The 14,593-nt window shown below is 43.0% G+C and overlaps 1 protein-coding gene across 4 annotated transcripts in view; it reads right to left on the bottom strand.

Annotated features, from left to right (window-relative positions):
• Positions 1-14,593, bottom strand: part of CRYBG3 (crystallin beta-gamma domain containing 3) — a 94,699-nt gene that overhangs the window by 4,682 nt on the left and 75,424 nt on the right. Inside the window, exons 17-19 of one of the 4 annotated variants that reach the window (XM_064468797.1) lie at positions 14,379-14,505; positions 5,281-5,420; positions 1,733-1,856 (exon numbers count right to left, since the gene is read on the bottom strand). In XM_064468797.1, the coding sequence (XP_064324867.1) occupies positions 1,733-1,856; positions 5,281-5,420; positions 14,379-14,505 (391 nt within the window). Of the gene's footprint in view, positions 1-1,732; positions 1,857-1,882; positions 4,471-5,280; positions 5,421-7,608; positions 7,697-14,378; positions 14,506-14,593 lie in introns of those variants that run through there. The other 3 variants (XM_064468804.1, XM_064468812.1, XR_010375657.1) reach the window with 3 other exon arrangements.

The following is a 14,593-nucleotide window of genomic DNA, read 5'->3' as shown; positions in this document are numbered from 1 at the left end:
TGATGATTTTGTAGGGCTACTACAGGGTTCAAGCTTTTGCCCTGTTATTCACTGACTCCAGTGCAAATTATAAGTCCCTGCTCTTTAAGGGCAGCTCTGCTGGAACCCCAGCTCAAGCATAGTTTGTTTTCCAGGAGCTCTGAATCTCCTTTTTTTCAACAAACACTAAGGTACAGACAATAAAGCTCTCTCCCACCAAAGCATCCGTAAACTAATGTGCATTTGTTTAGTCTATAGTTATTCTTTAAAAGAAAAGGATTGTATTATGAAGTCACAGAGCGATATTTGTGTGTCTCATTTTGCACAAGTTTCAAATATTTCTCTTTTTCTTGCACTACCTCTTCCACTGGCAGACTTTACTGTTTCTGTAATTTGTAGTGGAGGAGGAAGGAAGAAATATGGTGTGGTGCAGGTTTGAATTATTACTCCAGTCTCAAAAAATATGACCATATGCCCAAAGAAGTATCAAGCACAGGTGGCTGACTGCACAAACTCAAGGAAGCCCTCAGCCTGCAGGATTTAAAACAAAACAAAAATAATCACACAAATCCCAAGTGCGAAAAGTCCCAGCAAAGTAGCTGAAGTAGGCCTTACGATGGTACTTGCTATTGCAGTGTAAAAAAGGATGCTGCCAAAGACAAAAGCTCTTCAGATTGTTGGCTGAAGAAGGAATTCTGTTTTTAAGATAAATACAAATTATTTTCATTATTATTTGCAAAACCAGAATCAAAATGGGATCCCTTGGTGGTTACCACTTCCAAAGAATTCCAGGGATCTGTCAACTTCTTAGACTAACAAATCATTGTGGGGGGGCACAGATAATCTGTAACTAATGCTAACGATGGTTATTATTGTTCACTGCAGCATTTTCCCAGTTCCCCAGTTGAATCTTTTGTTTAAAAATAAAGCAGCGTTTGTCACTAAGTGAAGACAAGTTGTTCTGTGAGAAGCAGAGCTAATGAAAACTCTTTTCCAGTGGAGTTACGGCTCACATTCCCTGCTGCTCTCCCGTCCTTCTGTCTGCTGGGGTGCTGCCCTCCCACAGCTGCGTGGCCAGGCGCTCAGCAACATGTCCTGTCACTGGCTGGGAGCCTATGGGTGTCACCAATTACCTGATGCATCTTGGAAAGGCAGAAGTGCAGAATTGTACCTGCTTTTCCTTGAATGAGGAGCATTCATCTCAGCCTTGCTCTTCTCCACCTACCTTTCACAAAGCTCTTAAGAACTTTGTGGTTTTTGAGACCTGAACCTTTGAACGAGATTGAAATTGGCATTACTTGGGGTGAGGCAGAGAGGGGAAACATGATGGGACTGCATGAACTTTGCTTCTTTTGGAAATCCCAGCTACAGTACAACAAAACTTGTTCTTGCTTCCATTTATGTTAATTGTGAAACAAGCCAATGCAGAATTGGTTTTCTCATTTTTATTGTTTTATGGCAAAAATGTATAAATAGGGCAGCTACAGAACATGCTAATGAGCCATTCTGAAAAACAAAACTTGGCTCCAAGAAACTAGGCATTATTTCCCTTTAGGAGCATAATATAGATCTCAGTAACTGCCACTGAAGGAATTTTCCGCTTCAGTAATCTTCCAGTGGGTCCTTCTGGCTGCCATCATTTGGCCTAATTTAAGGAGTACAATGCACATCATTATCCTTAGCGCTAGAGCTGATGCTTGTGCACTAACCCCTGTGGAAAAAACAAACTTGACCTCACACATTGTTACAGTACCTGCTTCACAGGACGAAGGGAGCCAATCGCTTTCCAGCCACTGTGTTCATTCCAGTTTGAAATCTCACTGGGCTCCAGCAGAATCTGCTTTCCTAAAAAATTACATCCTTCATATGCAATCCACCTGGGTACAGAACACAGGACAAGGAAGACTATGTGTCAACCATAGCGGAACTAAACTACAGGCTTGTGCTCACAAAAGCTCCCAAACCTCTGCAGAGTAGTACTGCTATCAAGCCTGTATCTCTATGCCACAAAATGCCATCCCTTTCAGTGATTTAACGGTTTTCTGTCTAAATTAAGACCTGTTTTCTGTTTGTCTGCCTGAAACTTGTAAACTCCACCCCCTGCGCAAATTTTTCCCACAAATGTGAGAACTCCTGCATGAACCCAGATGGGAATAATGCAGGCTTCAGCAGGCACGTGTTAGGAAACTAGGAAGCCACGCACCAGACAGTAGTACTCGCAGCTTTGCCTGGTTGTACATAATTACGAGAGGATCTTGTCCAATGTTTTCTTCTGTTACAGTTAAAGCTTTCTGTAGCTATTCCACTTGTCTGAAAACACATACACAATATTTACTCCAAAACCTACACATTGTGATAACAGACTTTCCTGTAGCGAACATATCTGAGCCATGGAGACGGCCAAATACTCTGTTAACACAGAGTTAAAGCACCAGCACATGCAGGTCCCTTGTTATCTATACATCTGCTCAGTAGATACCGTGTTGCTGCTTACAAAGGCAGCCTCAGGATCACAGATCAGTTTTGTTTATATCAAATAGGACACTGTTGTGCAAACTCTTGACTCATTCACCCATCTCAGCACAAGGCAAATACTGGTTTCCTCAGTTACCTGTTTTACAGGTCAGCTGCCAAGAGCAGGAGGGATGGCTGCACTCTAAATGAGAAAACATCCACAAACAGCGCTCACAGCACCTGTAATTTACTTTTCCCCATTGTGCATAATTTGGAGAAACTGACAGGCCTTGCTCAGGACTCCACGGAGGCTAAAGTGTGCAACTGTGAACTGCCCTGTAATGAGCCTGTATCCTGTTTCTTCAAATTAAGCCCCGTACCTCCTGACTAACGGGTATTCAGAGCAGCTCGACCACCACTGTGTGGTCTTTCTCCCTCTAACACATTCCTGACTTCTTCTTGTAATACTTTCTGTGAAGTCACTGAGAATTCACTGTTAACGTTATTCTTGGAGCATCAGTTTCATTGGAAATGCAGTTTCTGTTGCCAAAGCAGACATTTACAGGAAACCGAGAGGGGAAGGACTGTTACCATAATAACCATCTGAAGCCAGGTTGGGCTTCTGGCATTCAGCGACAGAAGCAAAACCCATCTCGGCTCTCACGCAGACCAGCAGCCTCCGCTGTGCCATCTCTCCCACACCTGGGAGTACCTTAGCCCCCAGCACTCTTTACCAAGCCATAGTCCAGGCTCCTGCCATTTCTGACTGAGGTGGGTCAGCTGGCTCAGGAAGGATCCTTGTACCTAAGCCTGACGGCAAGATCCCATCGGTACATTTACACAAATCTTTGTCATTTGTCTAAAGCTGACGGTAGGCTTTGGGGCAAGGAGCCAAAAAAACCTCTAAATCCACCTTCCTGAACTCTTGATCGCAGATAAGGCGAACAAACCCTCTAGGACATCCCACAGACTTCCCACGGTCACCTGCCACCCTCAACCTTTAGGCTACCTATCTGCAGTGTGGGACAGGGGCAGGCTGTAGAGGTCTGTTTCCTAGGGAGCATCACACAGAGCTCAGAGAAAGCTCAGCCATTCTGCCCTGACCCTTCCCAGCATCAGGGCAGCAGCTCACCTGGCTGGGATACTCAGAAAAGAACACAAAGGTGGAGGAGGGGCTGGACTGCTGCGCTCACTCTCCCGTGCTTTTCTACTATGTGGTCCCAAAGCCATCACCCTTCCTTTACAGCCAACTGCATGGGCAAAGTGATTTAATTGCCAGTTCCACACCCCTGATGAGAGGGCAGAGAAAGCTCATCAAGAGACGTTCCCCAACAAGAGAGACTTTAGACTGTAACACCTCCACAGAGGTATGAAGATTTACATGCTCCCACCAGAAATACAAGTGTTCCTCCCAAAGAAGGCATTTCCTCCTCCAAACTAGCACAGATCACAGGGAACGTATGTATGTTGTTCTCACACCTCAAAAGGCAGCTACTTGCCACTCTCTCCTGGGGCACCAAGACAAAAGCAGCAGATGACTGCACCCTCTGTATATTTTCAGCAAGGGCTCAGGATAGAAGTGGCACAGATGTTAGGGACTAGCATTTATAGTGGATTGGCAAAGCTCTGTGGGAAGCTTATGTTCACTGTGGGCCCACAGCTAAAGTCAGTCACCACTGACTGCTCTTAAGCAAAGGGAGATTCAATCCCTAACCAGCCTTTCAAGAAAACGCTTGCATGAAATTACTGAAAGAAAAGAGTCCATGGTGCTCTAGAGCATTGGCTAGGTTAGGCTTAACCTTTGGACCAACCTCAAAGAATCAGAGGAGCGCTCAGCAGTGTTACCACAGATATCCGTAGAAGGGTTTTGACTTCTAGGTGGTAACAGACTAGATGCATTTGAAAAATTCATCCTAAGAATCACAATGGAGATATACCTATGCTGTGGTCGGTCTGCACTAATTCCTTGCCCAGTGGCTTCAAATTCTGTGTGGTTTTGTGTCATCCCATAAGATCTCTCAAGAAAATTAATCTTGTCTATGTGAAAAGGTGAGGAAAAGGTTAAAAATAAACACAGGAAACACGTGTCATGTTAGAACAACGGCAGTTTCCAGTTGGTCTCAGTCACAGGATTAGACTCTGCCAGTTATTTGTTGCTGCTGTGGGTGTGGAGGCTGAAAACCTGGCCAAGACAGAATACTTGGGAGTTTCTCCAAAAGGTGGAAGGGGGAGAGGCAGAGGAGGTTAGAAGGTCACTTCTGCAGATGTAAAATGGCTTTCACAGAAGACCCTGGGTGTGTATTCATGCTCACAGAGTGGTGTTAAACTAAGAACAGAAGCAAATTACTGTTCCAGCTGTCAGATCTGCTCTGAGCTTCTCTCAGAAGTTGCTGCCTCTTTGGCAGCCGATCAGCACATCAAGCTTCACTGAACCACTGCCATGGTTTAAGTTAAATCACTTCAGTTTATAGCTGGTATTTTACAGCCAGTTAATAAAGGCAGCCTGAGTTTACTCTACCTGTCTTTGTAAGTCAGCAATCAAAACTTACGTACTTTTAGTTCCTGGTTTGAACAACAGGCTCTATTGTTCATTATTGTATAGGGATAAAAAGACAATTCTTACAGGGGGAAATACACCCTCTGCCCACAGTTTTTGTTCATTTTGGGTCTTGATACAAAAACCAGGTCTAGCACTCAACCGCATTCTAGGATTTTGTATTGTCTCCAAATGAAAGTTAGAACATAAAACACATCCTACGAAAAAAGGCAGAAATTAGGAGAAAATGCATGCTCAGTATTAGCTCCTGTAATGCAAAACTGACAAGAATATATTTCTTCAATACTTACAATCCGCTTCTCACCCATACAGACTGAGTGTAAAAATGAAGGTCCTCATTCAAAACAGAATTGATGGGTTCACTGAAGTGCAGCTCCCTCCCCTTGCAGCATTCCAGAGCGAACAGGCTGATGGAGGGCTCAGCAAAAACCTGGGCAGGTGGAAGGAGAAAAAAAGAAAAGCAAAGCTTTGCTAGGAATAGTCTAACTTCAGTTGGTAGGCATGATGCACGCATTTGCCCACTTCAGTTTAATTCCCACATGCTTTTGGGTTAGATCATGCTCCCTTAGCAAATGTAGCAGCAAGGAAAAAAAAAAAAGTACATCCACCAACAAAGCACACAGAGCTGAAACATACTGGATTTATCAGTGGCTTTGTCATCAGAATATAGGGCCCCACTGACACAGGCCAGACACAGTGAGTTGCTTCAAGATGCAGAGAGACCTCTGTCTGCATTTGAAAAATCTCTTTTTGATCTGATTTGTATCATCAGGGCCTTGATTCCTTTTCATCAATCCAGTTTATTTATTTATTGATGGCACAGGTTATGGCAGTAGTTTTCAGGGAGATCTGCAGATTGCATCTAAAATAGTGAGACAAATCACTAGTCGATTGTCCACAGACTTCAGTTAGCAGCGGTTCACTGGAAAAATCTTAGGGAGCTATGAATTGGAAAAAGTTAAAAACATCACAACTAAAAAGTTCTCAATGTTTTGAACACACATTCCTGTTTTCCTTCTGACAATCTTGAAGAAACAGTGTAATTAGTAAGCACTTCAATCTCATGTAGAATTGAAACATTTTTTGCTTAATGTCCTTTTCTACAGCTGAGAGATTGCCCATGAAAGCAAATAAAAGATCAGTTTGCACAAAAATGGGGTACAGCTGTAAGATCAGCAGAAAAGCACAGAGGGAACAGATTTAAATACACAAAGTCTGTGCCTTAGTACAAGAAACACTTGTACAATTTTTCCAGTATTTTTAACCTAAAACCATGACGGAAGTATCGTAACCAAAATCATAAGCACTTGTAATTTATATCTTGATGCAGCTGGTAAAGGAAGAAGGAACAGGTCTGAATAACCACTTCAGTTAGCAGCCTCTCCAGGGAAGTCACCTTCTTCTTATGAGATGTTACCCGGAGATAGCCGGCCCAGGCAAAAGGTAGGATTTCTTCTGCAGCGAAGACATGGCCTCAGGTGGAATGAATAAAACAAAATCTTGAATTCAAGTTGACACAGGCACTGAGTAATTAAGAGACCTTAACTTTCATGTTTGAAGAGGCACATGTATTGTAGTGAAGTGTCTCTGAAGAGCTCAGCAGTGATTCAGGACTTACAAATTTACTGGTACTGACTCAGTGCACTTGGTACATAGCTGGTTGTTCAAATCCTGCCTCAGAGGGACTGCTTTCCTCTGCCAACCAGTGCAGGGACAATGTAAGTCATGTAACACTGCATGGACAGGTAGTTTGCTGAGACGTTTAAAGAAGAGCCTGGGATCATCCACCCAGAGAGATTTTTTTAAAGCCCACTGCACTCCTGAAAAAACTAATGTTACAAAAACAGAAAGAGATTAAAACCTGTAATGCTTTTATTTTGGAACGGCAGTTCTTCCCACCTGCCTTCTGCTGGATGAGGTGGGTCAAATTTACAGTGTGTGCCTACAGGCTTACTTTAGAATCTAGACCAGCAGACCTAGCGCAGGCAGCTACTTCTGAGGTTGCTCTGCTCACCAAGGCAGCACCACCACACTCCGGTTTGCAAGAGCCTGCTCCTTTGGCACTGGCATTGACCTGAGTGCAGACCAGAAGCCACATCCAGAAGTTGTTCAACAGGGAAAATTTTCACAAGGGCATTAGTAAGCATGGGAAACACCACTTGGCATCCTTGTTGTCAGACATGGTTACCAAAGCCTAAAATTTATCCTGCTGTTGCAATATTCAATAGGTAAAGAGACACGGATGATGTATTAGACGGACAAGTCGTCTGATCCAGCATATCCATTTATACACCAAGAATCAGAACAGCAAATTGGTGAAGCCAATTAAAATGTCTCTAGCCCTCATGTGGTTGAGACTGTTTGAACTCTATGGGCCTGAGAAAGCCCTGTCCAGTCGCTCAGAGTCCCAGCCTGTTGGTACGCAGCAGACATCGCATCTACGACACACACACGACCGATCACAAGGACTGATACCACCTTTCCAGCGAGACCTCAGAAGGACTCCACTGATGTCGGCACAGACGTGAAGCACAGAAAAAGAAAACATGCTGCTGTCTCAAGCACTGAAGCTCTCATATTTCCATAACCATATATAGAGCAATGAGCTGATTACTCACTTTATATATACCGTTTTACACCAACAGCTGGCAGCAGTGACTTGGCCTGGCTTTTTTCTCTGATTTTGTTTTCATAGCTCCATGGAAACTACCAACAGTAAAAAACAAGGTTTTGAGGCTACGCTGTTACACTTACTACCGAGGCCTCTTGCTCCCACCCTTCCTTGCAGAACGCTGAGGTGCACTCTCACCCATTTTCAGGCTGAAGAGTCATCACCAATAGGTAAGCCTGCGACCGACAGGATCAGCTTTCTTCAGCAAGTCCCAATCCTGACAGCCCAGGGAGGAACGGGGCTCTCAGAGCCAGAGGAAAGGCAACCAGGCAGAGAATACAAGGAGGGGCTGCCCCGGATTGTGGCATTCCTTTAGGTGGACACCAGTCCCCAGTTTGGAAAGGTGAGCTGAAGACACCTACATTTACCCACATTTCCATTTCCATTTCCATACCCACAAGTCATTTCCATGTCTAGGTCAGGACTACCTTCGCTTCCTTTCGTAGTTATTTCAAGGAAAAGACCTTGAAATGCGATCCTTTGGGGAAAGCTTGCCAACTGCAAGAATGACAAAGCACTAAATTATTTAACCTGATCTTTTTGCATTAAGGAACTAATAAGCACAAATAAGGTTTCAAGAGGTTTTGCTTGTCCTGTTTTTTAATGCCAGTGTCCGGGGAGAAACTTGACGAGACGTAACATATTCAAGAGGCCAGTGATTAAGGAAGGCTATATTTACATAGCATTTCAAGATACAAACAGCCTTGTGAACTGTTAAATAAAGTGATATTCTTTACTTAACAGGTGTGGTAGTCTATGGCTAATACAGCATATGATGCCATGAAAATGACACAGCTTCTTTCTCTCCCCACAGTGATTGCAGAGGCTGAAAGGTAAGCCATGGAAATCACCACACTAACAATCTCTTGCACCGTTCAACTCAGCTCAGTTTCCCCTCAACGACTTCTGCTTTTTTAATGGAGAGGAGCTGCTCACCACAAATTTTTCACAATTCAGAACAGAATTTTGTACTTTACTAGTTCAGGAAAAAAACGCAATGCAAGCCTGAAGTGTTTACTATTACACACAGATCAGTGCAAAATGAGCTGCCTTTCAAACGGCTTTTGTTTGCAGTGCAAGGCTTAGGTGCTTGACCCACTGAAAAGCAATAGTGTACAGACACAAAGAAGCTAACCAAAAGGTGCTACAACTGAAAAACCAAGTGCACAAGTGAATTTGCACATGTACTTATAATAAAAACAAGTGTAGTTTTAGCTATGGATAACACATGGATCATTTTTCATTATGAATTTTGTGAAAGTTATTATAATAAAGTCCATTCGAGAAGGGCTCATCCCACAACATAGTTTTCCTTACACCTTTTTTTGCAAACCTTGATTTTGCAGATTTTGATGGGAAAGCCTAATAAAGCCAAAGAAAGAAATCCACGAGGCCGGACTAAAGCATGACTGTAACCCAGTCATGGCAAGGGTTGGTACATTTCCCCACTTGGTGTCCCTGCTGACCTGTTGCTACGCAAACAGCACTTGCCAGAGCCTTAACTGGAAGAGACTCCACAGCTGTATTACAACATCCTTGGAAAAATCTTTACTCTTCCGTCTTGGCTAACTCATCATTTACAACTGCCCTTTCTGAAGCTGCGCTCGCCTGGCTACTCCCTTCAGTGTGGGAAGGATGCCTGGCTGAGGGAGAGGAACACGGTGCGGGACAACAGTAACACCCATGGTCTGGTCCCAGCTACACAAAATGACTCATTGCCCAGCCCTGGGAAACACTGATTAATTTTTGTATCCGATTTCATTATTCACCTCACAGCAATACTGGGGAGATTAGTTAACACCTGTATTTAACTTAGACAAGATAATCAATATAGAAATACAGGAATTATCATGATTGATCAGAACAAGAGTAAGGAATGCCTAAAAAAAAACCAAACCAAAAGAAAAGGCATTGCACAACCTACAATCCAGATCTCATTTTTGTTTTTAGAAACTATGAGACTGGTTTAACTTTAGGGCTGAAGTTAACATTTTAGAAGGAAAACTAATTGCTCACTGCAACAATCCTGGATACTCTGGTCTCCATAAGTCACACTGAATATCACAGGGAGTTTCATAAAACAACATCCTTGAGAAAAGGCAGCATTGAGCTGAACTCCCCATTGTACTATAATCTTCTAAGCATCCCTATCCCAAAAGATTAACCTCTTCAAGCAACAAACACTGGACAAATAACCCAGTAAGCAACCATGGTGTTATAAATGGCCCAGCTGACTTCACCCACTCTCTTGCCGCCAGGCAAGTGGCCCGTGCTTTCCTTTTCGTGAATTCATGTCAATGCAAAAGGCCAGTCCTTGCTGAAGGAGGCATGGAAACCTGCACCTCTCCAGCAAATGCACCAACCCTTAAACCATGCTATGCTTTCACCCACCTGCAGAAGGGTTATTAATAGCACTACCAGCAAATTTCATCAACCAGCTTTTCTCAAAGAGTGCTTTGGGATTTTTAGATGGAAGATGATGATGAGAGGGAAGTTACATTAGTTCCAGTGTTCCTACCACTACTAAATAGATGTGTACCCCTCTAATCTTAAGTGGGCTTCCAAACCGTGTAACTACCTGTTCACGGAAAGAAATATGTTCCTGTAAAATATACTTTTTAGCATATTTTCCCCACTTATAAAACAGTACATTGGTCTTTTGGAAGCATTCCCCTTTTCAGAAGGGAAGGGGCCATAAAACACATTGTGATTCAATATGCAATCTAGATTAATATTTGGGTACTGCAACATTATTTTTCTTCCCAGGATACTGAAAACAAAGGACATTATTTTCTCATTTTCAAGGTACAGATATGCTTTGTTCCTCCTTCGTATCCTCTCATTAACCTATAGCTTTTCCTAAACGCTCCCAGAAGGACAAAACCTTCCAGTCTGAATTTGAGTGAAGTGGAACAGCAGGGATAAAAAATGCAGGTAGGGCTTCCTAAAGATTTAGTTTGAGTATTATACACCTCAGAGAATAAGGCAAGATGGGAAAGAGGATCCTGGGAATAAGGGAACACCTTTTGCACTCTCCTTACAAACCTGCCTAACTTTGCTTTGCTACTTCCTGAACAAACAGCAGATGAAACTGGTTACAAAGGTGTGCTTAGTTCCTCTATCACACCAGTGCTTAATAAATGGGGAAATAACCAAAGTGGAACCATGTTCATTTGAATGTTTTGAGAAATGGGGGAGCATGTGCGCGGTGGGGGTGGGGTAGCATTCCGTACTTCGCTTATCAGCAGCAAAGCTGTGAAAACATCCCTCTGAGAGCTGAAGGTTACAACAAAAGCTAGTCAACCTAAAATACTGTCATCACAGTGAAGAAATCAGACCGTTGCTAGTCTGAGCCAGTTTTCTTATCCAAATTCATTTTGCGTTGCTCTGAAAGTTTTGGTTTTTTCTATTTTAATTGGGCCAACTCAGTGATTTAGAAAGAGGTTTTTCATTTTGTTATGTAATTAAGCTCTTAAACAAGCAAATTATACTTCTGGCAATTTTCAAACTACAAACTCAAGTTTACTTTCCTAAGAAAAAAAATCCTCATTTTTTCATTTAGAATGTTTGCTATATTTGTTTGCAGATATTTTGTTTGCATCAAAGCTGCATTTTCCAGAAAACAAACTATTCCCTCAAATCCTCTCCTGATCTTCAGTTGGTTGATGTATTTTCAAAGAAATCAGTCAAGGCTTTACAGAAGTTCTTAGCTGTTTCATATAGATAAAGGCATCGGTGTTACCTCCCTCAGCCACAAAAATCCCACTGCCACCTTACAATGTTCCATCAGGTCACAAAAGCACACCCATGCCATGAAGGAGGACTACAAATGTGTAACTTTAATCCCCAGATTCTCCTTCCAAAATGGAGAGCCCGGAAATATTGTGGCGGCTGACATCATCCAAAAATCCCTCAAGACTGTTAGAGATTTTAAGTGAACACTCAAAAAGTTACACTGAAGGTATTGCCACATGCATTAGCAAAAGCATTGCTAGATGTTCCTGTTAGTTACTAGAAGGGGTAGGAACACAAAGGGCATCTTGATTCAGGATCAGATGCAGAAATTGGTGTTGATGCCCAGCCAAGCTGCACGCCCCACAGGTGTCAGTGGCCTGTACCGACTGGTACGTTTTCCAGCTACTTTGGAGTTATCCCCACACAAAGAATCTATATTCTTACATACATCCTGCAGATAAAGGCCCACAGTTGGGTCTTTGCTCAGCTGTACAATATCAAGGTTACATATAGTTAATTATCATTATGATCTTGCAAATTAGAAAGGGAATACTCAGATCCTGTGTCCCCATCTCCTCTAGCAGACTTGTTCTGTTCCAAAGGACTGGCTGAAACAACCTACTTCTAAAATATATTGCTGGACCACACCTACACCAGTCAACAGACTTGGACTGTTTTCAAAGGCTGGTAATGAACTAGCCTTACAAGTCCTTTGTAATGCTAAAAGCGTACTTTTCCCCGCTCTCTGCCATTGCCACACATGGGCCTCTACTTCTAGTCAACATCTGGGATGCAGAAACCTCACACACTGAAGCAATACATGGCTTCCCCCAGCGTGAGAGTTCTTCCAGCAGCTACCCTTGCAGCAAATACTTCTCACTTAAAGGACAGCAGGAGACAATGCACACTCAGGGCTTGTTGTTGGGGTTAAACACTCTCCCTTTTACACGTCAGCTATCGAGACACACACCTTAGGTCTGAAATCGGGCTGGTATTTAAAGCTAAATAATGGAAGGGGTTCCCAATGCCGCAACTGAATTCAATAAAGCTATACAACAATTCCACTTGGGAATACGCTTGCTGCTCTCTTGAATGACCTAACAGAAATACCTTGTAATAAAAAGGGCTCCGCTCCAAGAACAGTGCGTTGCGGACAATGCACAGAATTAACTACGGCTGTTTCTGACCACTGACCAAGCTTACTGCTGTGTGCTTAACATCACGTCTGTACTACACAATGCCCCTGAGCACTGTCCTGTGCGATTAGCATACACAATGTGTTAGGGGCCGATGAGGGCATTTCTATTTGTAAAACAGGTGTGGTTCAATAGCATTTTATGCTGTTTAGTGCCTCGATTTTGTGAAATGCAAGGGCTCCTATTTACAAGAGAGGAACTGAACTAAGAAGTGCAAGCCACTTACAAAGCACAGGAAGATATGTAAGCTTCCCACACACAGCTTGCCAAACACACTTCTCCCAGGGCCTGGCCTTCGGTAATCAAAGGCTGCCAGTAGCTTCCTACTATGCCAAACTGCATAGTTACTTCCCTGTGAGATTACAGGCTGCGGCATTTGGACGAGACCTACCATTTCACGTGAAAACTTTACTCTGATTTAGCAGAGCAGAATCTAAAAGCCTAATGTGAAATGGAGGTCTTCAGTCTGGAAACCAGGCTTTCAGCAGGTGGGAAGCTGCTCCACTAAAGTCACTGTATCTATGTAACCTACTGGAGGGGGCAGCTCTCAAACTAGAGTTGTACACATGCTTCCCACCATGCCCATGGCTTTTGGTGGTGTTTCTTTGTTGGGTTTTTTGGTTGCTGTTGGTTTTTTTGGGTTTTTTTTTTTTTGTGCTTTTTTAAAAAAAATCTGTTCACAAATGGAAAAAAGGACTTAATACTTGAAGAAAACTGAATTAAGTAATAGACTGAGTTTGTGTTCTGTCATCAGCGAAGGAGGAAGAGTTTTGGAGAAGTTGGTCAGTGCTAGAGAGGCATGGGGAGAACAGCCACTCACTTCTCTTTTACCAACAGAGTTATGGCCAGCTTATCTCTGATGCTCTTGCATAGGGGCACACCAAGATATGGGACAAAGTCACAGACAGGACAGCAAGGCTCCAGAGGCATATGTCCTGTGTGCAGGATTACAGCAGGATGTACAAAAGGCTGTACCTATCTTGTACTCGATAGCACAATGCATTCCTGTCCAATCTCCTGGTCACAAAGGACCTCATATCTCACCTTACTGCTACAATAGGTCACTTAACTGCAAGTTGTGTGACTGGGTACCACAACCAACATGACCTGAAAGTCACATCAAGACTATACTCATGTGTAATAAGTACTTGCCCTGTCACCAAGAGAGAGGATGGCCACATGAGCTTTGGACTGATGTGTCATACACAGCTCACAGGCCACATGCATGGTATATTATACCACTTCATCAACCCATGATTTGAAATGCCATTAGGCAGTGAAAACCTTTTTTGTGTTTCTGTAAAACAGTAAATTAAACAGCATTATGGCAAGTATATGCTATCTTGTCATTTCATTTTTCATGTCTTCTGTATGTACGTTGCTTTAAGACTGAACCTTGGCTGTAGGCCTAATAAAAGAAGTCCTGTATGCTTAGACAGTGTGACAAAATGTCTTGCTGCATACTAAGCTTGCTGAACTGTAGTAAAAAAACCAGTCAGAAAAATGCCAACCAATGCAACTCGTGCAAAAGAGAGCAACCCTGAGCCCAGAAAACCCAAGAGCGTGCGCCTACAAGTGACCATGTGCATGCGTGCACGTGGCCTGGCTTATTCCTAACCCAAAAAATCCCCTAAGCCAAGAAAACAAACTTCACTCTTATCCCGGAGTGGGAGGTTTAGCGCAAGCACTTGCTTCAGACATCTGACTAGGAAAAGAGTTCCAAAACCCAAAACTCACTCCACACACACACACACACCCACCCCCCACCCCCAAATAAAGTCCTTACATATTGAATAGGCTTGAGGGATTTGATTTTAGCAGTCAGGCAGCCACAGGAACTGAGGTCAACGTAGAGGCCTTCTTCCAGCACACAGTGATTATCAGTGATTTCCCCTTGGTAATACAGGAGCCAACTACAAGAATAATATAACAAAAAAGATTAGCTGCTCTAGCTGCTTATTAACAATAAGGTTTTTTTCAGGATTTAATATTTGCCAAGGA

Source organism: Phalacrocorax carbo, chromosome 1, assembly GCF_963921805.1.
Source record: "Phalacrocorax carbo chromosome 1, bPhaCar2.1, whole genome shotgun sequence".
In the NCBI taxonomy this organism is placed as follows: Eukaryota; Metazoa; Chordata; class Aves; order Suliformes; family Phalacrocoracidae; genus Phalacrocorax; species Phalacrocorax carbo.
This window is presented reverse-complemented; position numbering and strand designations above follow the sequence as displayed.